This window comes from Leptosomus discolor, chromosome Z (assembly GCF_034619465.1).
Source record: "Leptosomus discolor isolate bLepDis1 chromosome Z, bLepDis1.hap2, whole genome shotgun sequence".
Taxonomy (NCBI): Eukaryota; Metazoa; Chordata; class Aves; order Leptosomiformes; family Leptosomidae; genus Leptosomus; species Leptosomus discolor.
Genome location: NC_141419.1, coordinates 74,639,840 through 74,666,041, shown reverse-complemented (window position 1 = coordinate 74,666,041; position 26,202 = coordinate 74,639,840). Strand labels below are relative to the sequence as shown.

Below are 26,202 nucleotides of genomic sequence, written 5' to 3'. Positions count from 1 at the left end.
AGCTTTCTCATAGAGTGAGACAATAGGAACTTTGAGCATACTGTACAGCACAATAAGTGCTGGCACAAGAACTGTTTCAGTCTTAAGGGACAGTGTTTCACAGTATATCAGTGACAGAAGATCAACTTGCAGCCAGAATTATGAATGAAAAGTTTAAGCCTTCATGAAAGTATGGACTTCAAATGATTCTTCTGCAGTCACCTCAAAAATTGATGCATTGAATTATTTTGGGAAATACAACATTTAACACATAATTTTCTAAGACTGCTACAGACACAAATTTATTAGTTTAACCTCAGACATGATGATTTAAAAAAGTGTTGCATTATATGTGTGAATACATTTACACAAATTTAAGCCAATCACACAAAACAGTATACGTTCAACTTAAACCTATGTAGGAGTATCTCACAGGTCTACTTCTAAACCTGGGGAAATAGTAGGAGACCCAAAAATTCGTAGCTCTCCTTTCTCAGGCACCAGACAGCAAGGGACTGTTGTTGCATATCAATTTCACGGTAAACTGTGTACTTGGAATTGCCACACAAGCTGCCTCTGGAGAGCTATGGTTATTTGTCTTGAAATAGTCTCTCATGTGTTTGTGACATACAATAATACTTCAGCAACAAATGCTATGGTTACATTTATATTAGTAAATAAACAGTCCAAGGACCCTTTTGTACCCCTGATGCAGCTCAGCTTACGTGGCACAGCTGACATCCATGGACTAAACTCTTTCCCTTCTTCCCTGCTCCAAAAAAACAATCCAAAACCCAGAATGGCCTCAGCCACGCAGCTTATTAGGAACAGTCCCAGGCCCACACTAGTTCCCAGATTGTACTCAGACATTGTTTGGGACAGTGCTAATTGGCCAGGGCCAAAACAGTTCCAGGGACTGTGCTAGCAATTAGCAGCACGTTCACTTGTGCACATGCTCAAGCCCATCAGTCGCTGTGATCTAGCACAAGACGGTCCTGCCTCTGCAGCTGCCAAAGGCAGCTCCTGAATTTGGCACCCTCCTTTGACAGATTCAGTTAATAAGGTGGCAGCTCCAAATTCCAGCTGCTGTGTGCTACCTCTTCCCTTCCCCCACCCAAAGAAGAAGTAGCAGGGAGAGCAGGAGTTCAAAGAATTGAGCTACATGAAGCACAGGAGGCTTCACATGCTGCCCAAACCACCGGCTCCCTCTCTGACAGTGCAAGAAGACACCAGATATACAAACCTGATCCATCCCAGAGGTCTTTGGCTGAGCTATGATGATCTGCCAGCTGATGCAAAGGAGAGAGACTCAAACAACTTGCCTCAGCTCACAATGGAGCCCTCCAAGGGCAACCTGCCTGACCAAACCACTGGTGCCTTTGAACAGCTATAAAACCTTCCTCTGCTTCCAGAAGTGAAACAACATTTCCCCTAGCTGAAGCACCACAAAAGGGACAAGTTTAGATTAGCTGAAGTACATCTGAGTTGGTGTGAATGCCTCCTTTAAACCTACCATCACTCATGCATGGGAAAAAGATTTTGGAAGACAGAGAGAAAAATGCATGAATTTCCTGAGATGCAGATACTTTTACTATGTCTATCTGCAAGTGACTGAAAGTTTGGACATTCATTATTAGGCTGCTAACTGATACAGTTGAAAAAATAAATCACAAAAAACTCTGGGGAACAAAGTTTTTCAAGTCTTTCTCTCGAAATCATGAACAAAAACCAGTAAGTTTGAAAGTTTCGGGTATTTTCCCACCTGCATTTAACAAATACTCATTTCAATTCATCACTGCTACAAAATTACTACTGCTGTGTGTCTTACTGTATCTGACTTTGAACACACTCACTAATGATTGAAAAACTAAATACTCCTATCTGTACAACCACCGAATTTGTAAATCACTGTCCTTGCTCTGTCTCTGTATCTCTGTATTACGCTGCCCAGAAAGATTTTTCACTTTTCTTCTTTTTCTGCAGCGCTGTTGCTGTTCTGAAAGTGAAAAACAGTATGTATCATCATGTCATCAAAATTCAGAAATATTTCACGGCAAGAAAGCCATGAAATAGAAAATAGCAAATTACATATTTGAGAGTGGAAAGTTCTAATAGAATGATTTATAACAGAAAGAATCTTGCAACCTTTGCCTATGACAAAGACTATGAAATAGTAGCTCTAGGATTACATAATACAAGGGTGTTGATTATTTGTTCTCATAGGAAATGAATGCTCTGTTGATTTGATAACTGCAGAAGACATTTGTTCAAAGTTTGTTTAACTTTTCATTAGAACTATTCTTCTTCCATCTTCTTTTATTTGGGGCAGGAAAATGCTGAATTTACATGCTTGTGCAGAATTTTTGTATTTGACCCTATCAAACTGTGCTGTCAAAACTGAGAACAAGGCTGGCTTCTCCTGGAGCAACGTGGAAACAGTCAAGACCAACATCTCCTCCTGAAGGAATTTCATCACTTTTTTGTTTAACAAACTCCAAAATATTTTTTCAGTTTTTCAGTAAAATCAAAGCTGAAACTTTATTTTCAAAATGTCAACAGATTTTTAGTATAAAAATAATTAGAATAATGTTAAGAATATCACCCCCCACTCCCCAAAAAAGCTTTTCAGTCCTTCACAGTATTACAGATCCTAGTATAACACTGTGCTGTTGCACCATGCATTTTTGGAAACTTTCTGTCATTTGAGGTTTTGGCACTGGAATTGGTTGTATCTGACTTTTGATTTATAGCAATCTGTCTTCTTTAACCATGAACATGGCACCATAGTGCTTCCAGGGCCTAAGTACTGCTACTTCCCTTTTAGTTAATGTATTAAAAAATATGACTCTGCTATAACGGAACAGCGGTCTCGCCAATCTTCCTTGCTTGAATATAGGATATAAGGTAGTTTAAAAACAAAACAGAGCTCCTAAAAGCACCACAGTATGTTAGGTACTTGCTTTTTGTAGTGAACCAAGAACATGGATCCTTTTTAGACAGCGAAACCAAGAAGCACACTAAAAAACAGGTGCAAGAGGATATATCAAAGCTTTGATGTCTCTGTATAGAGTACACCATTTTGTCCGTGAAATGTAATGAGAAAAAATGGGGCCAACGAGAGCTGCCCCACGGCTTTTACGCCCAAGTGGGAGGGGCTCCAGGTGCTGGGGACACTAGGGCCAGGTGCCGCCATGCCCTCCCTACAGACACATACACCGGCCAGCCCAGCCACGCTGCCATGCGGGGCTGAGGCCGCAGAGCCCGGAGGCCTGCTCCATTCCTACCGGAGGCTCGTCCCATGCCATCGAGAAGATGGCGTCGCGCCCCAACCAGACAGAAAATGTTTCTGGGCTGAACGCGCAACCGGGGGGAAGGGGCGACTGCGTGGCTCCCCCACGGGGCTCCGGGCTTCAGGCCTGACCTTCCTCAGCGCTGGCGATGGGCTGCCAGCAGCCCCCACCCTTCCCCTCTCCCCCAGCACTCTCGCCATCGCACCCCTTGCCGTTCCCTGCCCGCCCCTCCCGCTCTTCTCGCTCCCTCTTTCCGCCCTCGCTTTCGCGTTTCCTGTCTGGGCGGAGGAGGTTTGGCCCAGCGACGCTGCCGTCTCCCAGCGGCTGCGGCGAGCGTCATGGCGGCGGCTCTCTCAATGTCAGCGACTCTGAGGCACCTTGTCGCGAGGAGCGGGGCCGCCGCGGCCCGCCTGTCGCCGGCCAGGTAACGGGCACTGCGGGCGCTCCGCCGGCCGGCCGGGCGGCACCGCCGCAGCCAGGGGCCCGCCGGCGGCGGCCCGCGGCGGTGGCCGCGCTGCCGAGGAGGCTGACCCGGGCCTAGCGCTTCGCCGCGGCCGCCTCGGGCGCTAGGTCGGGGGGGGGGGGGGGGGGTGCGCAGGGCCCCGCCGCGAGCGGGGGGCGGCCGGGCCGGCAGCGGGCGCCGGGCCGAGGCCTTCCTCCGGGGCTGTGCGTGTCTGTCCGTGCTGTCGTCCTCGCTGTGACTGCCCGCCCGGTGTCCTTGGGCGCCCGGAGGTCGGGAGCTGGTCGAAACGGCAGAGGAGCCCCGCCGGCCCCAGCGCGACGGGCAGCGTTTTGCCTCGCTGCCAGGGAGCCGGAGGGGGGGATGGCTCCTTCCATGGCCGGCACGGTCGTCCCAGAGATTTGCACCCCTTCGCCCTATTTCATACCCTCTAGGTTTTCCTCTTCATGCCCTGCCCCAAGATCTCTTTACTTTTTTGGGGGGGTATGTACTTACTTATTCATTGATTCCTTGAAATAATGCTGGAAATGGCTTTATAATCTTTGGTGGCACTTTGCTGTTTGTTTCTTTAATGCAGAGACCTGTACTGAAACTCCAGTTGAAGATGTGTGCATGTGTTTACTTCTGTGCATGTCACAGGAGTTAGGTTTTTGTAAGAGTTCCTTCTAGTCAGGACAAAAAATACAGTTCAGTGCCATTTAGTACGATTTGGAGGTTTTGCTTTTCCATGCTACTTAAATCTTTACATACAAACATACATACAAGGTAGTTTCAATAACTTTTTAAATCTATGGACTCTTTATGAGCATATATATGTATATATAAAACCACACACAGAAAGCTATATGTACATACATACAGCAGGAAAGAAGGACTATGGCCATATTATTTTTTCCCATTTTTTACGCTCTGACATTGGTTACTGCTGCTTCCTCCCTCTTAAAATGGCACCTGGTTTACAGTGCTGGAGATTCATCCTCAGTCTCACAAAAATGCTTAGGAATCTGTGAATATGAATTTAGGAATTCCTTTATGCTAATACAGAAACTTACTGTTCATGTTTGCTTGGTTTTGCCGTTATTTTAATCATCTGTGGTGTTGACGCAGCTGTTGCCTGTGCCATGGTGTAAACTGGATCAACTGATTTGGGTTAAAAATATTTTTGTTAGTTAGTTTTAAAGTTTTACCTCTCTGCCTTTTAAGCAGTTATTCCAGAACAAATAGTAGGAAGTAGCAGGGGTGGAAATGAACTGCATGGAAATATGAGGTAGGGACTTTTAAGTTGGCATTTTTTCCAGGAAATTTCTTTTTTTGGAAGAGTGCCTTAGGTTCCTCCCTTGCCACAGTGGGAGACTGAAGAATTAGTGTCCGCTAATATTTTCAATAAGAGAGAGGTTGAAGATTTTGCCTGAGGGGGGCTGGAACTTGTGTTTCACATTCCATAGGGCAGTGGCCTGATCGTAAATCTGCAGGTTTCTTGGAGAAATCAAAGGGAAGAGCACTCTGAATCACTCTTTTTTTTTTTTTTTTTTTTTTTTTTTAAAGTTTTGCACATCTTTGCGATCATTGCATATTGGAAGAGTGAGAATAAAATTTTCCTTGCAGCAAGGAAAACATGTTATAAAGTAAGATAGTTTTGTCAGTTTGAAGGAACAGTTGAGGCTATCATTCATTGCATAGTTTTTGTAAAGTAGTTAATTGTTTTCTTGATGAACTAGGCACTGAAACTTACATCTTTCCTCTTCACAGTTACTGTTGTATATGAAAAATATTTTTAAGCAGCCTCTGCAGTCTCCCTGCTTGGAAGGGAGAATCAAAGTACATAATTACAGAAAAGGATTCAAGGCACTAAATTTTAAATTCAAGATGTCTTCCTGCAGCTCATAGTGAGGTAATAAAAATAGGCAAAGGTTCATGGGAGAAAATGTATCTTTTGCTTCTGTACTTTCTATTGCTTCTTGAAAGCAGCTCTTTGGTTTCTTTTCCTTTGTGAATACCTTTCTTGTATACCACATAATCCTTTGTATTTTACCAGAAGTGTAGATTGAGTAATCGATCTACATAAATTGCTGTAGACAGGTAGATTCCTCAAAGCTTGGCAGTATACAAGACCCATTTCTAGCTTTAGTATCTCACATCTTATTTTATGAAAAAGGGATAAAGGAACTTCTCTACCTGACAGGATTGTGAATGGTCTTATAATACATACCACTTAAGCTTATTATCCAGTTGTAATGATCAGCAACTGTCCAAAAGCCTGCTTCTTTAAGAAGCCAGTGGTTTGCAGCATATCTTGCAGTTGGATATACAGGTCCTGCAATACTGGTTTCCTTTCAGAAAAGTATTTTGGCAGATAGAGTTTGGTGGAAATAGCTTCTTTGTTACAACAAACTCAAGTATATTTAAAGTCTTGTCTGCCTGAGTTATTAGTAATCAGTCTGTTTGTCAATCCGTAGAAAGAATGTGCTATACCAGTATGCTAGGTGTGTGTCTTAGAGCAAATACAGGTGTTAGAATTACTAACAATAAAAGCTAACACTGTTCTTTGGAGATGCCTGAAGAAGATGCTGGAATTGTCAACTGTGAGGGCATTTGAATGATTCTTTCATCACTTCAGCACTATGCTTCTTTTTTAACTCAGATTCAGAGTAAGGTTTGTAAGATTCAGAGTTTGGTACAACTTGGTTAAATTACAGTTTCAGTTATTTGCTTAAATTAGATTATGAGAGTAATATAGCTTGTTGTTTGAGCACTGTAGGATTGAAGTTAAAACCTTCAAGCAGTAGTTTTATTTGTAGTGTTTTTTGCAAATTTTTGCACGTGAAACTTCCGATAGTTCTCCAGTTTTCAGAATTTCAATTACAGAGTGATACAGCTGATTTTGAAAACAATTCCCAAGACCACTTTCCAATAGTCATGAGAGAGATTCTATTCTGATTTCCATGAGCTATATTTGGTTTTTACAAATACTATGACATCTTCTAATGCAAAGATTGAATTTATTGGTGCATGTTTAAGCACTTCAAAATATACGTGCCCAAGCTGCTTGATGATTCTGAACTAGTTACTGGTAACACAATAAGGAAATAAGTGTGCAGTCTGAAGTTAAGAGAACATGCAGCAACATTCCCTATATCTTTATGAAGTTCTGTGTACCTAGTTTAAATAACTGAGGCAGTGGTGACGAAGTCTGTCGTTATTCTGTCTGGTGGTGAGCATGTAGACCATAGGCAGATAGCTTGAGCTGGTACAGAAAACAGAAGTGCCTCCTTTGCTTTCATCACAGTTTTGAAGCTTTCATGCTGTATGATCTGTCAGTGTTTCAGGAGCTAGAAATTGTACTGAACATACTCTTCTGAGTTTGACCTCTTCAGGAGGAAAGTTGTACCTTGTTTGTCTGTCTTACCTAATTACTTCAAATTTTACCTCTTAGTTATCTGCAGCCCAAACTTGATTAAGGCATATGATTTAGATAATAGTTACATCTCTTTAAGTTTCACATGAATTGGAGGAAAGTAGAGGAGGGACTTTTAAATGTCCTTGTCTCGGGAAAGACTGCTGTGTCTCCTTGCACTAGGAAATATGGGTAGGTGGAGCTGCGAAACGAAAAGCTCAAACAAATGTCTGCTGAACTGGGAATCAGCTGTTTGTTGCAAAACCACTTAGTGTTTCAGAGAGTCCCTTTATTTCACAAGGTAGTGCAGTCAGAATACAAAGATACTAATTTCTGTTGCAGAAGCAGAGTATTTTGTGTGTGCAGGTGTAATACTTGGCCACATAGTCCCTACATTTCATGATAATGGATTGTTTTTATCACTTTTTTGTGATATGTGACTGTTCTTCAAAATGTGTTACCTTCCTCTTGTAATTCTGTTGTAAAGACTATGAGCATGATAGCAAATGTTTTGCTAGTTCATCATAAATGGATACCTGAGATTATGAAAAAAAATTCAATTCATGCTATATGCTCAAGAGAATAAGGAAACCTGGTATGCCATTTAAATCTTACTCTTCAGTCACCATATACATAAGCAAGCTTCCCTCTCAGTGGTAAGAGGGGGAAGCCATTTGTGTGGGAAAAATAAAGGACTTAAAAAATACAGAAGAAACCTGTTTTGCTCTTTCATTAATAACAGAGAAAGTGGTTCTTAACTTTTCAAAAAGCTTTTTTTTTCCTTCAGGATAACTAGCTTACTCTTTTGTGTTATCTTTTTTTCCTTTTTTCAAAACAGTGTTGGCTTTTTTTATTGCATGTTTATACTGAGCCATATGTTAAAATAGGGCTTAGTAGACTTCCGAGATCTAGATCTGGGTAGACAAGACAGCTACACATAGGTGGACAAAGCTCTGACTGCGTCTGGTTAATAGAAGCACTATTTAGCCAGTGTGACATTTTTGTCAAGTTTGGAATAAGTAGTATGTTGCACCAGTTGTATTATTTATTATTTCATCCAGCTGTAATGCGTGTCTGCTACTTACTCTCATATACTGTGCAGGATAGTGTACATGTGGTGTTGTCAGGATTAGATACATCAGAAGCTTTGGTTTTCATTAATTAAAAAAAATAGCTCTGTAGCATTTAACTTTGTCAAAATTAATTGCAGTGGCTAACTGTATCTGCAAACACTACCAGGAATACAATTTCAAGGTAAGACCAGGAGAAAAAGCTTTTCAGGTCTTGCCCTTGCTGCGTACGTGGTGTTTATACATAGTTTCATTTTGGTTATTCATAGGGGGAAAAGACCTTTTAAAATAGATATTTAACTTGAATTTTACTATTTTATATTCTTTTGGTTTTGATGCATGTCAGAGTAAGTACAGTGAATCAGCACTATATTACAGCACAATAGTACAACTGTAAACTGAAATGCAGAATAAAACTCCAGGGGTTTTTTTTGGTCATAAGGTTGTAGTGACGTGGAAGTTTGGAGCAGACTCAAGGTGAAAGATGGGGAGAGACAAATGGACATGTGAGGGGAGGAAAAGGTGAAAAACACCTTTTTGTTTTGTATGCTTAATGAGCATAAGTTTAAAAACAGGAACTCGAGCATCAGTGAGTGTTCATCTGATCTTGCAAACAGCCTGAAGCTGTAGTTTGGGAGATGATCCATGTATCATTTAAAACCTGTTCCCTTTGACCTCGTCCACACTTTTCAAATAGTGATTGTGTGGTCAGAGAGGGTCTAGGAGGCAGATCTTGCATATTCACTGGAACCGAAAGCATCGTCAGTTGTTATTTATTATAGTCACAGGTCCTTTGATGATGATCTGGTGTTGGGCTCTTTGAAGGAAGGCACTCTTTCCCTATCAGTTTTGCACGCTTTGGGGGAGAGAGGATGAGATTTCTGACAAGTAGGATGACTTGAGTCCTTTTGCAGTACTTTATGTAGGATCTCAAAGTTGGTAATCCATCACTACTTGCTTCTGTCCTGTAAGAGTTGATGGGACAATTAACATACTGTCTTATTCATGACTGTTGTGTTGTTCATGCATATACACCTTTATTATGAGGTTAGAGTGGCTCAGGTGAACCTGAATGGTGTTTTAGATTTCCTGGTGTTGGCTTCTCTGTTTGGCATTATGGGAAGTAGGGTGTAGGAGTGCTCCTTGTTTCTTTTAGAATGGAAAGAGGAAGCTTTGGAAAGCCCCCATGGAGGAATGAAGATGTTAGATGTAATGCAACAGAGCAGTAGGATGTTCAAAGTGAAGAATTCTGTTACAGATTAGAGAAATGAAAAAGTGAAAAATACCATGTATCATGTAGTTTAGCCTTCTTCTAATGCACAGCTTGTCTCCTAGTGAGCTAAGATGAAGATCGTTCTTGTTCTTAAATTTGTATGGAATTCCCATAATGTTTTTTAAACTTCAAGTACTTTAGTATTGGCCTAAGTGAGGAAGAGGATGGGTAGAAAGACATGAAAGTAAGTGGGGCAGAAGGGGAAAAGAAAATGGGAGAGCCAAAGTTTGAGAATGGGGGCAAGGGAGAGATTTGTTGTTCTGGAAATGGCTGTTTTCCGAATGTTATTATGGAGAAGTAAGTAGAGCAGGCGTTATGACAGCAAAATGTTCCTGATTAAGCTTCTTAAATTGTTATTCATTATTGGGCATATAATGTGGAGTGGCTTTTAAGTACATTTGGTTCCTTCACTTTTGGAATTAGAAACTCAAAGGGGGAGGAATGACAGCCTTTTCAGCAAGGGAAGGTTTAATAGAGACAAGCAGACAGACGTCTAAGGTATGTTTGTTTTTAAAGATAACTAGTAAGTAAGCAATGTACTTTCTTCTGGACTAGAACAGCTGAAAACTGTTCTTACCAGCTTTGTGGCAACTAGTTATTGTGGGGTCAGAACTGCAGGTCACTCACCTAAAGTTTGGTGTATCTTTAAAAAAACCACATTATTACATGCTAGGATAGCTTTTCCACTAAATCTACTGAACTGAGATCCTAATAATAGTTTGAAGATGAGTGGAGATATGAATAAAAAACCTAAAACCCCACCAAAACAATAACATAAAAAAAAAAAAAAAAAAAGCCTTGGAGGGTAGAGGTGAAGTTTATTGGCACTAGTATACTTTATTTCAGGGACTAAACAATTTAAAATAGCTTCTGACACTGCATTTGAAAATGACACTTACTTTGTTTCCAAAACAAAACGCCAAACTTTTTTTATGGAAAAGGCTTTCAGGTTGGTATTTGCTAGTACCAAGTATTTGGTATCTCAAAGTTTGAGAGAAATGTGTTTGTAGAACTTGTTACAATGAGTTCAAGCACATTTTTTTGTCAAATCAATAAAGAAATTGATAGAAAGATTATGAAATGCCATATGGATACATGGAGAAGGGGAATTCGAATGCCAGCTGTCAATAGATAGAATTTCAAATCTATGTTAACAAAATAATAACATTTGCTTTAGTGGTGGTGGTCTAATATATACTGTTCAGCAGGTTTAACTCGTACTGGAAAAATACAACTTTTTGGTTTACAAAAATGACATTGATGTTGCCTTAATATAGGTTTGAGCATTTTGACTCAATTAACCTTGGTTATTCCATTATACATCTCAACTTGATGCAGTATTTATATGTGATTGAAAAAGCCCAGAAGACAGTTGGGTTGGGTTGTATTTCTGACTGATAGGAACTGTCACTTTCAAAGCTGTTCTTCACAAAAACAGGCACTATCAAACTGCGCCAGTGAGATTCAGAAGAAGTTAAGTTCCAAATCTCAGAGTAACTTGAGAATTTAATTGATACCATCTACCTCAATAACATGCTGCTTTGGCCTTTCACTCACAACTAGACACAAGCAAAATCAGTATCTGGTATTTCTTTTTTTGGAGAGGGAAAAACTGCAAATGAAATCGACAGTAGGAATTATTACACCAATGTGTAGCTCTCAATGTATTAGACCAATGTGGTAGGTCTTCCTTGTTGCAGTGTGGGAAGTCTTGCCTATTGTTACATGTTGATGAATAATGAGGATGGGAACTCTAGTTATAATTAATATGTTTGATATTTTTAACTTTTGTCTGGAATTTGTGAACTTTAAGCGTGCTTGAAAACTGTTGAGCGTAACGTAAATTTCTGGAGATACAAAGGCAGTGTCACTGTGCAGTTCTGTCTGGGACTAACACACAGTCTTGTTCATAGTTACCATGTTTTAGGTGATTCTTTGTGATGAAGGAAAATAGCTGTTCTTAGATTTTTGCATTTTTAGTGCTTTGAGAGTGAACCATGTCAGTTTGCTTCTTTTTTTTTTTTTTTTTTTTTTTTTTTTAATCATAGGGCCTGTAATTAAATTTTTGGTATTTTGAGAAAAACTAGAAATTAAAGATACACCCTGCCAGGCGGCTGTTGACTTTGCTGTTGGCCAGATTGTCTGAGATGAAATTATTTGCTGTAAGAGGCTGAAATGCTGAGAGGCTCATATAGTTAGCAGGAAAGCCTGAACTTACTCACAAATAGTTTTAAAAAAATCTTCTTTTATACTAATAGTTTCAGTAAATGTATACAGTGCTGAAGAGGTTATTGTTTTATCCATGTACATGTTTTCATTCTCATGACCACACAGTGGGTTTTTGTAAGCTTCTTAAATTCTTTTGTAAGAGTTTTATTCCAAATCTGTTACAAAGTGTATCTCCAAACTGTTTTAAGATCACATCCTTTGTTTTTTCTAATAAAATATATTGTTAAATTAGCAGAAGGCAAGCTAAACAGTTATCACTACCTTCTTTATAATCTTTCCATATTTCCTAGGAAATTAATGGCATTTTTCTGTCCCAGTTTCAAAGTGCAGTTGTTCCCTCCTGGCAATATAACAGTACGTTTAGGTACCATTTTGTTAACAAGCCACTTTCTAGCTGCAGCAGTTTCTGTCTGTCTTAGTCTTCCCTTGACCTGTGACTGACGTTGAGGAAGTAAATTAACTTTTGACTCAGCTAGACAGACTGTAGGCAGCTCCAGAATGTGTGTGGGCAAACAATTCTTGCAGCTGCTTATTCTTGGAGTGTTAACATGGAAGATTTCATAAACAGCTTTTATTCATTATTTTCCTAAAATCAGATTTGATGTATTTTAGATAAAATATTTGAAGACCTATCTTTTATGAATGTATATCTGTATGTAAATGCTTCTTCTGTTGTTGCCGTTTAATGTCAGTCTAATGAAGTAATGCTCTACTAAATGTTAGTGATGCTATTTGTATTAAAGTCCAAACCAAAATTTTGTTTAATTTTACACCTCTTCTATATATTTCAGTAGTTTTAAGTAGAGATTCTTATGGATATTGCATCTGATGTCAATAATACTCAGAAGTACTGTCTTCCGTTATAAAACCAGACATGTATTTTGTGGCTATTTAAATACTCAGGAATAAACAAGTGGCTTGCTGCTTTCAGTAGAACCCCCTATATTTTAAATTAAGGAAAAAAATGCAGAGCTTTTCATGCAGTAGCTTTAACTGTTTTGTCATGTATTCAAGGAGTATTTGTATGTGCTGCGTAAGTTATCTGAAGGGAAATTCTGCAGCGGTGATGTTTTGTCATATGTCAGTGTTGATTGTGCCTACCAGAGGAAGAGATAAATAATCTGAATGTTGTTGTCTGAACTAGAATTCAAGAATAAGGTTTGCATTTGAAGCACCAGTTTTGCCTTAAGGGTTTATTCCACTTTAGAAAAGAGTGAGCAGTAGCAAGCCTAACAGTGTCCTTTCAGAGAGCTGGCTCAGATAGTAAGAATATGAAAAGAGACTAGCAAAAGGAAAGAATAGTACCAGTGGAGGAGGAGAGGGTCTGTGTATAAGTAAGAGTACAAGAAAGCACACAAATAGAGTAGCTGATGAGGTTTTTGTTCTCAAAGATGAGTTCTCAAAATATGCTTGTAGGGTGTGTTTGTATTGATAAATAGCGTAAATGGAATGAAAATGAAGTAAGATAATTATAGAACAACAGGGTACTCAAGCTTTCTTTTAAAGTAAGCTTAATTTAAGTAGCTTGACAGTTTCGTTACATTTCTGTTGTAACACACATAAAAATTAAGTCCTGTGCTTTGGTTGCAAAGTAATGAGAGTGAAAAACAAGTGCAAATATATTGCATATACTGGTAAAAAATGGATTTTGGTAGGAATTAATGACTAGCGAAGTGTCAGGGAGCAGCAATGGCTGGCTGCTCCTGAGGGTAAGGCAAGCTGGAAGCTGAGGGTGATACAATCAGGGACAGTGCCCACACTGACCAGGGCACAGTCCTGCAGCATCTATGCATGAGGAGAGCTGGGTGCTGGTAATAAGAGTCCATGAACAGTCCCAGACACAGCAAAGTTGTGAGCAAGGTCCAGGGTCCATCTGGGGAGTCCAGTCACCAGCAAGAGGAACCAGAGACAGGTTTGGAAACATGCTTGCAATGTGTATCTGAAGTCCATCCAGGCAACAGGGTCTGAACAGGACTGGAGTCATACTGCAGTTTGGATGAAGTGTCTAGCCAGGCTCAGAGACAGGAACCAGAGCCAGGGCTGCAGGTGGGTACACTTAAATGATGTTGCTCAGACAAGGGCTGAAGACCTGGAGCTGAGCTTAAATTGAGCACCAGGACCACAGGCAGGGGATGTTCATGGAGGCCCTGTGTGAGGCTGGTCATGGCCATTAAGACCTGTTAGTGCCCCTAGGGTCCTGATGCATGGTCTGAGAGAGTTTGGTTTCAGACTTAATATTAGAGCACAAGCTGACTTGAAATCTCAAATTATATTCTTGCATGTAAGGTGGCACCACTGTTGTATCTTCTCTACATGTAACTCAGTAGGCAAAGGTTTATTGAAATAGCATGGGGCTTGTTCCACTCAGAGGTGTGTGAAAAGGAAGTTGGAAATATGTCAACAAAGGAAAGATGTGGACAGGCAGAAGAATTAAAAAATGGGCTGTGATGTGATTAAGATGTGTGATATAATGGAGAGTAGCTAAGGTACCTGATAACTGTGGAATGGCTGTTGAGGACATGAAGAGTAAGGTGACAAGGCAAAGCTGACAAAACAAAGGTGAAATAAAATGATATGCAATAATATTAGCTAGCTTAGCCCACTCGCATCTAGAATAAGTGCTGAGAGCATACAGTTCTGAAAAGTGACCTGCTTCTGTATGTCACATTCCATTTGTGAGGCATTTGCTGTCTCTAAGTGGCTTTTACGAAGTACTACAAACATAAATGGATAGCTCTTAAATACGTTTTTTTCATAGCTGCCAAACAACTGAGCCAAATAGCTTCATTGACTTTTGTGAACCATTATAAACCAAGACGTAGTTTTCCAGTAACACTTTAAAGGCTAAATTAGGGGGAAAGGATAGGGATCAAGTACAGGACTGTACTATGTCATAAACCAGTTTGCAAACACAGAGAAATCTTTACTCTTTTTTTTTTTTTTCTGTGTGTGTTGAATTTTACATGATTCAAAAGCTCTTGTTCAAAATGCATAAACTTCCCTAAGACAGAGGTGGGTTGTGGAACATTAGTTTCATTCCTCACAGTTTTGGAATTAAACCCTTTGACTTTTGTTGTTCTTACTATAAAGAGAGCACAGTTTTTAGTTATTGTCTAGTTGTATGAATTCCTGAATGTGCATGTGTGGGGAGAAGTTTGACATTTAGAAAGCACAAACAGACCAAATATGTCACCTGTGTATTTTGTCTTCGCTCCCTACATATCTTTTCCCTCTTCGTTTTTAACTTTATTGGGCTTTCTAACTAGATAATGCAAAATTCAGTTGATAGTTGATAGGGGCTGTGCAGCATTTCTAGTATTATTTGCCTTTCAGCTGACTTGCCTACAAGAGATTTCCACTGGTTCTTGAGGAACCTGCTATTCTTAGACTGTGACCTGAGGTTAATTTCTAAGATTAGGTCTTCTGGTTTGGAGAGTAGTGTGTAATGAAATTGCTGATCAGCAATTGTATAGGTGGTGATAGTTCAGAGCTCCTGCCACCTGACAGCAGTTGCACATCTTATAAATTATTTGTTCTATTGCTGTATAAGTAATACACCAGATCTCATTTATAGTGAGTTTTATGATTTTTACTACAAAAATATTTAAATAATTTTGGGTCATTTTGTTCTTAATGTGTTAAGCCACTCTCTCAATGTTTCTAGTCTGTTTGCTGTAATCTGGGAAGGATCGCTGGCATACTTTGAGTCACATGTATATGGGGGTCTAGAAGCACTGGCATGATAATGACTGAGTTTAAGTCCAAGCGGATCGAGAAACAGTCTGGTATCATCCTGGGATTTCCAGAGAACTGTTTGAGGGTGTGCAGCCCTCACTTGCCAGTGTGCTGACTTGAACCCAAGCTAGCTCTGTGGATTTTTGCTTGAACTATACATCAGCTCAAGCTGTTTTCATGGTGTGCGTGCTTATGCCACGCGTGCACCCACCTAATTAATGCTCCTACAAGGCATGGTGCTCAGAAGCTTGGTGGAGACACCTGTGTAGGTCTGCAGGAGTAGGTTGAGCCTGACTGTGCTTACTGTCTAGCTGTTGTGTAGTCTTCTGGTCTTGTGTGCGCAGGGCTGTCCACTCAAGTAGCTGGCTAGAGAGCAGTTCAAGTGGGCCATGTTTGAGTCAGGGGCAGTGAAGGCTTGACACTAACTACTCGTTCCTTGTTGACCCCAAGAAAGCTGGTTAAAGGAGGGAAACTGATGGTGGGCAACTCAAGCTGTGTCTTAACAGAGCTGACTTCTGTCCTGGGGACTTAACTGGAGTGCCGGGAGTGACTGTGGTGCTCTGGTCTTAAGGTAGTTCTGGACGGACTACAACTGTGTTTTGCATAGTGCTGTGATTTAGCTGATATCTTGGTTGCCTGTAGATATGTCAATAGCATTTTCCTGTCTATGGGATAATTAAAGTAGAACCTAAAATAACTAAAATTTTATTGTTTTCTACTTAATAAAGTATTTGCTACTTGAAAATGTAATTCATTTAATATTTCTAAAGGCAAGTGAACTTAACATTTAGCTTTGAAGATGCACACTAAGTTACAAGCCACAAGTCAAATGCTTAAAGTTATTTTCATGTTTATTCAGTACATTTATGTGACCATTACTTCTTTTCATAAATCAGATTTGCCAGACAGAAAAGCACAGTCACTTCCTGCCCTGTTTTCCAAACACACGTTTAGAAAAAAATCCCACCGTATTTTTCATATGAACTTTTTAGCAAGTAGAAGCAGTGTTTATATATTTTCATTTCAATTTTGATCTTTTTTGCCACTTAATACAGAAATTTCAGTAGTTTAGATTAAATAAATTGGTATTCCTTTCATCCATTTAGAAACATGGTTTACTGTGTTTATAATTTAACATCATTTTGTAGGAAAAGAAAGAACTGTGATGTGCCAATATTGTCTGAGATTTTAACTATTTATAAATGGGGAACTGGCTTTTCCTCTAACCCCAAAAGTTACTCATGAAGTTCATACTACAAAATAGAACTGCATGGTCTTTACGGGCAGTGTTTGGCATTATATTCCATATTTTGTTTACGTTGGGATGTAGTAAGAATGGTAAATGTATCCTGGTAAAAATAAAATACCATTGACTCTGTTAAGTCTTCATCATTTTAATTACGGTAGTGAATCTAATACCACGGAAGTATTATCCTGCTCTATTTAATTTCATCTCTCACAAGTTCAAATTTACAAGCTGTCTTTATAGAAATGTATTATATTGCAGCTGAATACTGTGATCTGTACTGTATTTGACATCATATAACAAGCAATCATTCTATTGAAATGATATTCTATATAAGAGAACATTATACTGATTTGTTTTTAATCTACTTAATTGCAGTGTGTGACTAGGTTGGATGCTGTGGAAGTTCTGAGCTGGCAATGCTTCCATGTTCTTTTTGTTCTGAATTTAATGTCTTTGGTGGCTGTATGCTGTGCCGCTTACATAAATACCGTAATACTGAAAAAGTTTGGCTTTCTAAGAATGATTATCTGTTCAATGTATTGAATGGTTCATCACAGCTTCTGCTTTTGCATATATGTATATTCACACCTACTGGTACCCTGGTCATTCAGTATAAGAATACTTAAAACACCATTTAGACTTAATTCATAATGGCTACCTTCATTTTTCATGAGGCATATGAGGTTTTCTTCAAGACTTTGTTTCATCTCTATGTTGTGATCTGATTTCCTGTGCTGTGATATGTGGTTTTCTTTAACATATCTCCAACAGTTGACCAAAAGGGGGTGCTAATACATCAAACAGTCAGATGTATTCATAAAGAGATTAAGGAGCCTTTTTTGTGTTCGATGAATTAAATCTCAGATACTGAATTAGAGCAAGTAAATACAGGTTTTCACATCTGGGTGTTGCATAACACGCTGGTCACAGCAGTGCTCCTAGTGGAAGGCAAATTCATGCCTTGTAAATATGGCTGCTTCTTACCTTGCACTAGGTTTGTGGGGGATTCTTTGTGACCTTTCCAGAGGCTCTGTGGCAGGCATCCTCTTCTGTAAGACTTGCATTTATGCAGTTAGGGGTTAAGCATAGGTTATTTAGCAGATGTTAAAAAGTTCAAATTTGTTGGGTTTTAGAGATTGAATGCAGATACTCAAAACTACTGAGATAAATGTTCAAGGCAGGTGCCTTAATATCCGTCATCCTGGTATGACAAAATACTTCCATTGTCCGTTTTTTTGCTTTGGTTTCTCCAGTTCAACAGAACTAGTTAGTGGTGTTAACAGAGCTGGGGGCTCTAGTGTAAGAAGGAAAGAGGAAACATAATATGTCCTCTGCAACAAGGAATTCTGCTACACCCTTACCTGCAGTGGGATAAAATGGTTGAGAGATCTGATACTGGTGTGAATATTGTAGTGAAGACTGGAGACCTTGAAATGGCTTCTCAGTGGACCCCTCCATTTGTATAGCAGAGATGTGGATCCCATTTGTGACTTTGCTGGAAGAGCTGGGACATTAATGAGCCTAGAAGATGGCAGGATTTATTGTTGCTAGCTATTAAGTGTAAAACTTTCTATATTGTTTCAGCACTTTTTTTCTAATGTTGCTGATCTGTTTGTAAAATCATAGAATCATAGGTTGGAATAGACCTCTAAGATCATAAAGTCCAACGATCAGCCAAACACCACCATGCCCACTAAACCGTGTCCCGAAGTGCCACATCTACACGTTTTTTGAACGCCTCCAGGGATGGTCACTCCACCACTTCCCTGGGCAGCCTGTTCCAATGTTTATATTATTATTTAAAGTATTATGTGTACAGTAATTTAGAGTTTGATTAGTATTGGAACAGGATCCTGCTCTTAACGCCTCATCCCAAAATGTTTCAATAGGAAAAAAAAATGCATAAGCAGGCAAAAAGAGGCAAAATGGGGTAATGTGGACCCATATTGCTTACAAAGAGAAAGGAAGACAGCAGATTACCTTTCCAGAGATCAGTAGTAGAAGAAAGGAGGAGAACCTTGTGAGAGTGGAACTGTAAAAACTATGTTTTATACTTCTGCAAGTTTACCCATCACAAAAGCTACCTAAAGGTTAAGGTGGATGTGGCCAGAGGCAAGTATTAATTGGAAATTTTGTGAAATTTACTTTGCTGTTGAGGACAGAATAAAAGGTTTAAATTGAGTCGTCACTTTAGTGATTTAGATTGCATAGGAAGACTAGGGAAAATGTGGGCCGCCTTTGGAAGGAAATGGGAGTCCTGGTTACCCAGGATATGGAGAAGGCTGAGGTACTCAACAACTTTTTCAACGCAGTCTTCACCGGCAAGTGCTCCAGCCACACCACCCAAGTTGCAGAAAGCAAAGGCAGGGACTGAGAGAATGAAGAACTGCCCACTGTAGGAGAAGATCGGGTTCGAGACCATCTAAGGAGCCTGAAGGTGCAGAAGTCCATGGGACCTGATGAGATGCATCCGTGGGTCCTGAAGGAACTGGCAGATGACATGGCTAAGCCACTATTCGTACTTGAGAAGCTGTGGCATTCCGGTGAAGTTGCCACTGACTGGAAAAGGGGAAACATAACTCCCATATTTAAAAGGGGAAAAAAAGAAGACCTGGGGAACCACAGGCCAGTCAGTCTCACCTCTATGCCCAGCAAGATCATGGAGCAGATGCTCCTGGAAACTGTGCTGGGGCACATGGGGAATAAGGAGGGGATTGGTGACAGCTAACATGGCTTCACTAAGGGCAAATAATGCCTGACGAATTTGGTGGCCTTCTACATTGGGGTTACAGTGATGGTGGATAAAGGAAGGGATACTGACATCATCTACCTAGACTTGTGCAAAGTATTTGACACTGTCCCACCTGACATCCTTGTCTCTAAATTGAAGAGACATGGATTTGATGGATGGACCACCTGGTGGATCAGGAATTGGCTGGATGATCGCGCTCAAAGAGTCATGGTCAACAGCTTGATGTCTGTGGTATTCCTCAGGGCTCGGTATTGGGACTGGTTTAACATCTTTGTTGTGACATAGACAGTGGGATCGAGTACACCCTCAGCAAGTTTGCCGACGACACCAGGCTGTGTGGTGCAGTCAACATGCCGGAGGGAGTGGAGGCCATCCAGAGGGACCTTGACAGGCTGCAGAGGTGAGGCCATGCAAACCTCATGAAGTTCAAAAAGGCCAAGTGCAAGGTCCTGCACCTGGGTCAGGGCAATCCCAAGCACAGATAGAGGCTGGGTGATGAGTGGATCGAGAGCAGCCCTGCGGAGAAGGACCTGGGGGTATTGGTGGATGAAAAGCTAAGTATGAGCCAGCAATGTGCTCTTGCAGCCCACAAAGCCAATCACATTCTGGGCTATAGCAAAAGCAGTGCGGCCAGCAGGTCAAAGGAGGGGATACCAGCGGGTCCAGAGGATCATCACAAAGATGATCGGGAGCACCTGCCCTATGAGGACAGGCTGAGAGAGTTGGGGTTGTTCAGCCTGGACAAGAGATGGCTCTGGGGAGACCTTCTAGTGGCCTTCCAGTACTTCAGGGGGGCCTAGAGGGAAGGTGGGGAGGGACTCTTGATCAGGGAGTGTAGTGACAGGATGAGGGGTAACGGTTTCAAACCAAAAGAGGGTAAATTTAGATTAGATAGCAGGAAGAAATTCTTTCCTGTGAGGGTGGTGAGGCACTGGCACAGGTTGCCCAGAGGAGTTGTGGCTGCCTCCTCCCTGGCAGTGTTCAAGGCCAGGTTGGATGGGGCTTCGAGCAATCTGATCTAGTGGGAGGGAGTTTGTAACTAGATGATCTTTAATGTCCCTTCCAACCAAACCATTCTGTCGTTCTATGATTCTCATTTAATTTGATGGCAAAATCAGTGTTGTAAAGTTGATAGAATTTCTAAGGGGAAACTTGAGTGATGAAATGATACTTGTCATTGTGGGAGTTTGAAAAGACTGGATTGTGCGAAAGAGGTCTGTTTTCTGGTTATCTCATCGGTTAAGTGCCTGACATTAGAGACAAACTTGCAGTGAAACCTGTTGAAAACTAAACAACTGTTCTGGGAATCAAGTCACACTTTCTATTAACTTTTAAATAGTAGTATTTCACAGAAGTATTTCACATGGTATTTCAGAGTTGCTGGTATTTCTAAGCTTCAGGTTACTTTCCTGTGAGAGATGCAACAGCCTGACATCTTTAAAGCGAAACTGGTGTTTTATGTGTTTTTACACAGAGAGACCTCAATGGGCTTACGGTTCACATTCCTAGTCTAGTCCAAATGCCAGTTTTCAACTACTTTTCAAATAGAAGTTCTTCAGGAAATCATGTTCTTTGTGACTCATTGCAAGCCAGGGATGGGCAGAAGGCTGGACATTTAGCAAATGTACAAGGTTGCAAATTCCAGGCGCAGTTGGGCTTTTTCTAGAATGCTGTAGTCAAGAGAAGTGGCTTTGAACAATGATGAAGAGGAGCAGAAATTCTTAGGTTAGTAACCATCTGTCTGCCTTTATAGAAGAGCTAAAACATCATGGAGAGCTGTAAGGTGTGATGTCTTGCAATTTATCCCAGTTGACAGAGACATCTTTTGCAAAAAAATCAACTCCCTCTGTGTGCAGAGTAGAGGCATCTCAGAGAGAGATTCTGCCTGCCTTTAATCTGGTGGGATTTTTACCCTGCTCTTCCCTATCAACTGTAATAGTATGAATTATCTTTAAAGTTTTTTTCTGCAAATACAGAAATTTCCAAAATGAGCAATCATCTGAGTAAAAATGATGTGAAATGACACAATGCTGAGTGGAAATAATTTTGGAAGGGCATGGCATTTATGCTTTTCAAAGCTGATTAATGCTTTTCCAGATTAACAAAACAAAGCAAAAAAACCTAAAACCCCAACCAAATTCAAACTGATTTGTGCTACATTTTGTTCCAAATATTACAAGAAAATTGTGACTGTGATCAGCTTTATTACTTAAATCCTGGCATACTCAAATCTTTGCTTATTCATCAGACCTTTCCACAAATCAGGTTTCAGAGAACTTCTTGATGGAAGGTTTAGATTATTTTCTATCCAGAAAGGACAAATTTCAGTGCATAATTGAATGTCCTTGTTTGGCCATATATTAAATACTGTAGTGAACACTGTATCAGATGAAGTTCTAGAATAACTGAAGAATACTACTTTGATACTAAAATTCTTGGAGTGAGGGAGAAACTAATTTTCCTATTACAGTTATTTTGTTGTTTAAGATTGGAAATTTTGTGGCTTCAGCTTCTTAACATTGGGACTCAAGTGTAATGCTACTGTTCTGAAGGCTTTTAGGATAACCTCTCTTGGTGTGTTTTTGAATAAGGACCGTCTCAAGAGTCATTTCTTTATCATACTGTAGTATCTGTCTATTGTATTTTTATGATATATTGTTTTGCAAGTACAAATTAAAAAATTACAACTGTGTTGAGCCAGAAGCTCTCTGGGGCAGAGATTTTGACCTAACAGAGTAGTTGTCATTTCATTGCTTATGAAATTCTTGTGCTTCCTTGCACATGAAAATTTCATCTTGTTCTTCATGATATCCTTCCATACAGATTTTGTCATTTTAAATAAGAATAAATATGTTTGTCCATGTCACAAAGTTGGGTGATTCTGTAAACTTTGTGCTTCAAGTTCGTTTTTCATGATGTGGAGATTTTTTGAAGTTAGGTAATTTAGTAGAGTGTAATCTGTGTTAGAAGTATGGATTTGTGGGAATCTGCATTTGAAATATTACTGAACTGAAACTTGTTCCAGTTGCTTCATTTTATATGATTCTTGTGGCATTCTTTATAGTCACTAATTTCAAATTCCTTTCTAGTGTAGGTTTTACCTCCTAAAAACCTTGCTATGCTAATATTGTCTGAAAATTGAATGCTCATGTAGTTAATACTGTTAAATCCAGTGCAGCTAGATTAATTAAAAGATCGAGTACCTATCTTCAAATGCATTCTCACCAGAATCGACAACAATTAGGGGGGGGATTTGAAATTGGAAGACATGGTAGATACATGTATTGCGAAGAATGGTCCCCAAGTAAGGTTTTCCATGTTTCCGTGGCTTAGTATAATGTGGTAGAAGATACGCTTTCTTAATTCTACACATTTTGAATGATTGTGTACAAGTTACCAGATCCTGAGACACCTTTCATGCTACTGACTATTTAACAGTTACAGTTTGTGTGGGGAGGGGTTAGTTTGGATAGTATTGCAGATTTTCTGGAAGTCTTGGAATTTGCCTTTAAAAGCTGTGGTGTTTCTAAAGGCACTTATGGATTGTTTCCTCAAAAATTAGGTAAACATTTACCAATAGCAGTAAATAACTAGAAATATGGTTGTAAGTGTCCCGAAGGCAAAATCTCAAAGTTCATTTGCATCTGCAAGCATGTCTCGTTTCCCAAATTATGTAACATTCTAAAGAACAGTTGAAACGAAAGTGGCTTAGTCTCTTACTGTTCAGTTGTCTATATTCTTGCATTTTTGTGCCTCATTTGTTTAAAATGACCTTAATTAAATGTGAAGCACACTATTAACTCAGAGAATTGGGCTTTTTTGGCTTGTTTCACTTGCTATGACATTATTTTGCCAAAAGATGATTTCTACTCAAAGGGCCCAATCCTGACATAAGTGACATAATGCAAATTAAGAGCAAATTTTACTTCTTAATTCAGTGATGTGGAATTGTGTTCTGTGTTTCCACCTGTACCTTACAGGTTTAGTAATTATGCAAAAAGATTAATTGTACTTCTTGGAAACAAATAAACTGACCTATCATGATTTAGAAATGAAGCAAAACCCAGAAAATTTGTTTTGAATTATCAGCTATGGGTGTGTTTTGTTGGGTTTTTTGTTGTTTGGTTGATTTTTTTTTTTTTTTGATTTGTTAATATTCTGTTGTTAAAGTGTAGAACTGGAGCTTTACCATTACAAACAGATTTAGGATTTTTTTCCTCTGATGCCATCATTTTAAGGATTAGAGTTCCAGAATGCTTGCAGCAGCCTTGTATTTTTCTGTCTGTTCGTGACAAACCAGCTACTGTACATTCATATAGAGCAGTACAGTCCTTGCCACTGGCAGTCTCTCTGTGACAGAGAGCCTGTAGGCTGACATAAAGTGCAGCCTGTTGTGAACTGCTAAGTGGGAGTCTGCCAAAAACTCAGCAGACAGAACTAATTGGGGAGAAAAAGGATTTTTGTGCCCTCATCTCTCCCTCTTCAATTTTTTTTACAAGACGGATATTGTTAAAGTAACTTGTTTATGTAAGATTTGTCTGCCTCTATTTTCTCATTGCATGAATCATTTTTTAACTTCAAGTCTTGCACTGCAGGTCACTGAGCACTTCCACATGGCGGCTGGCACAGGACCAAATTCGAGACACGCAACTCATCACAGTTGATGAAAAATTGGTAAGGGTTTTCTACTGCATACTGCTATGATACAGCCTTCAGGGTTGTTTCTGCACAATAGGCATTCAGTATGGTATTCTGTGTTCTTCTAGGAAAGCAGTATAAATGTGAACTACAAAGCAACAATACTTCATACATTTTAAAAGGGGAACATTAGTAAAACATAAGTGTGTGAAAGAAAAAAGGCATTCAAAGTGTTAAGCAGTATAAAATGATGGGTACCTTGTTTATTATTGTTATATTATGGCCAAGGACCAGTATCAGCTAATTTATGACAAGTTTGTTCTTTTTGAAATCTGGTTATATTTTCTGTGTAGTGAAATTATACAGAGTATGTTGGCATCCTGAAATTATTGTCATGAGGTCCTATATTACTAAAGAAACTGTGTAAAGAAGCATCATGCAAGATTACTGTTAACTGCGCACATGTATTCTAGCTTTTGAATATGCATGAAGGTTAGATTACAACTAGGAACAAATGCATAACATTCTTCTGCTAATCAGTAGCAGATCAGAAATTTGGCAATCTTTTCTTGTAGGTTCTTCCATAATGTGTGGTCTGTTACTCTAGATGCAACCTGACACTTATGTTTACATTATTCAATAGTATAATTTTTGTAAGATTTCAGGGGGGAATACATCACAGCAGAAGCATGCTTTTCACTGGTTTCCGTATTGCTTTCGAATCCTCAGGAAAAAAAAATTCCCATCATATGTACCGGACAGTTCATACTGTATGTACTTTCTTGTATCTCTGAAGCTATAGTAACTATTTAAGAAATATTTGGAGTTTGTATTTATAAATTGAGTATTTGTAACGATAACTACAGGTTGAGAGAGTTGAAGTGTAACAGGCTGTTGGAAAAAAGCACACCTACTCTGACAACTCTTCAGGGCTTTTTTTTTCTCATGCTTTGTAATATAGATGTAGCAATAATGATCTACTCACAGGTAAAAGATTTTCAGTTTTTTGTAAACTTGTTTCTGAATTTAAAAAGTAACAGTATAATTTTAGGTTTGAAAATTAGGGAAAAAATAAATACTGTGTTCTAGCAAACATGATTATCTTGCTAATCTAGTTGCATAATTTGGAATTCAGAAAATTTCATTTAATGTACAAGAGTTCATGAGTCACTACATAGATAAGATTCACCAAGTCAATAGACCTACATTTCCCTAAAGGAATTACGAATTGCATTTGATTATTGTGGCACTGTTCTTTAACATATAAAAAACCCCCAAACCCTATAGTTTTTATAATGCCTGAATTTACAGTATCACATTTCCCTATAGTGATGTTGGGTGGTGGATACATAGATCTGAAAGAGTCTACAGTGCGAAGACAGACCTATGAAATCAATTCTCTTATCTCTTCTGTGCTGTATTTAAATGTACATTATCTGAAGTTAGGGTTGTACATTACCCTGTCTAGCTATGAGAGTTTATACTTCCAGTTGAGTTAAAGTGATTCTAATTTGAAATACAACTATTCTGTTCTCTTAGTGTTGGTGTAAACAAATCGAAGTGGTCATTTCTATTGTCATTATATGTTTTCATCAAGTTGAAGGTGCTCATATCATAGTTGCTTGAGTTGGGTTTTTTTTGAGATCCCATAGCAGCAGCCATTGAATAATTTTGTTTCATTTTGGTACATGGTGATGTATCTAAATGATTATTTTGTCCTCAGTTCTTTCAAGTATTAGGTTAAATGTCAGACTGAATAGTATTTTCCCACAGTATTGTGCATGTAGGTGCACATTCTAGATGCACAAGTACTTTATTTTTTTCCAGATTATTGTAGGGCCTGAAATGAAATGATAGAAAATTAGAATATTATTTTAAATTTTGCATTTGTAGCTTTAGTTCAAGTTTTTGGAGAAGTTTCCATAATGCCATAAAATATCCAATAATCGATGTTCTATTAGTGGACAAAAATTTATATCCCATTAGCAAGGAAAATCTTGGTAAAGAAGTTTGATGTGATTTTCAACTCTTTCAGGATTAGGAGAAGTTCTCGAGACACCAGTTAAACCTCCTGAGAAAGTAGTGTACTATATTAACTTATTTTAGGGTTTTGCAGTGTATTTCCTAATTTTA

The 26,202-nt window shown here is 39.3% G+C and overlaps 1 protein-coding gene across 1 annotated transcript in view; it reads left to right on the top strand.

Annotated features, from left to right (window-relative positions):
• Positions 1–3,607: 3,607 nt before the first annotated feature.
• NDUFS4 (NADH:ubiquinone oxidoreductase subunit S4) overlaps positions 3,608–26,202 on the top strand; it is a 50,112-nt gene continuing 27,517 nt past the window's right edge. The window contains exons 1-2 of the mRNA XM_086479782.1: positions 3,608–3,693; positions 24,027–24,105. Coding sequence (XP_086335908.1) covers positions 3,608–3,693; positions 24,027–24,105 — 165 coding nt within the window. The remainder of the gene's footprint in view (positions 3,694–24,026; positions 24,106–26,202) is intronic.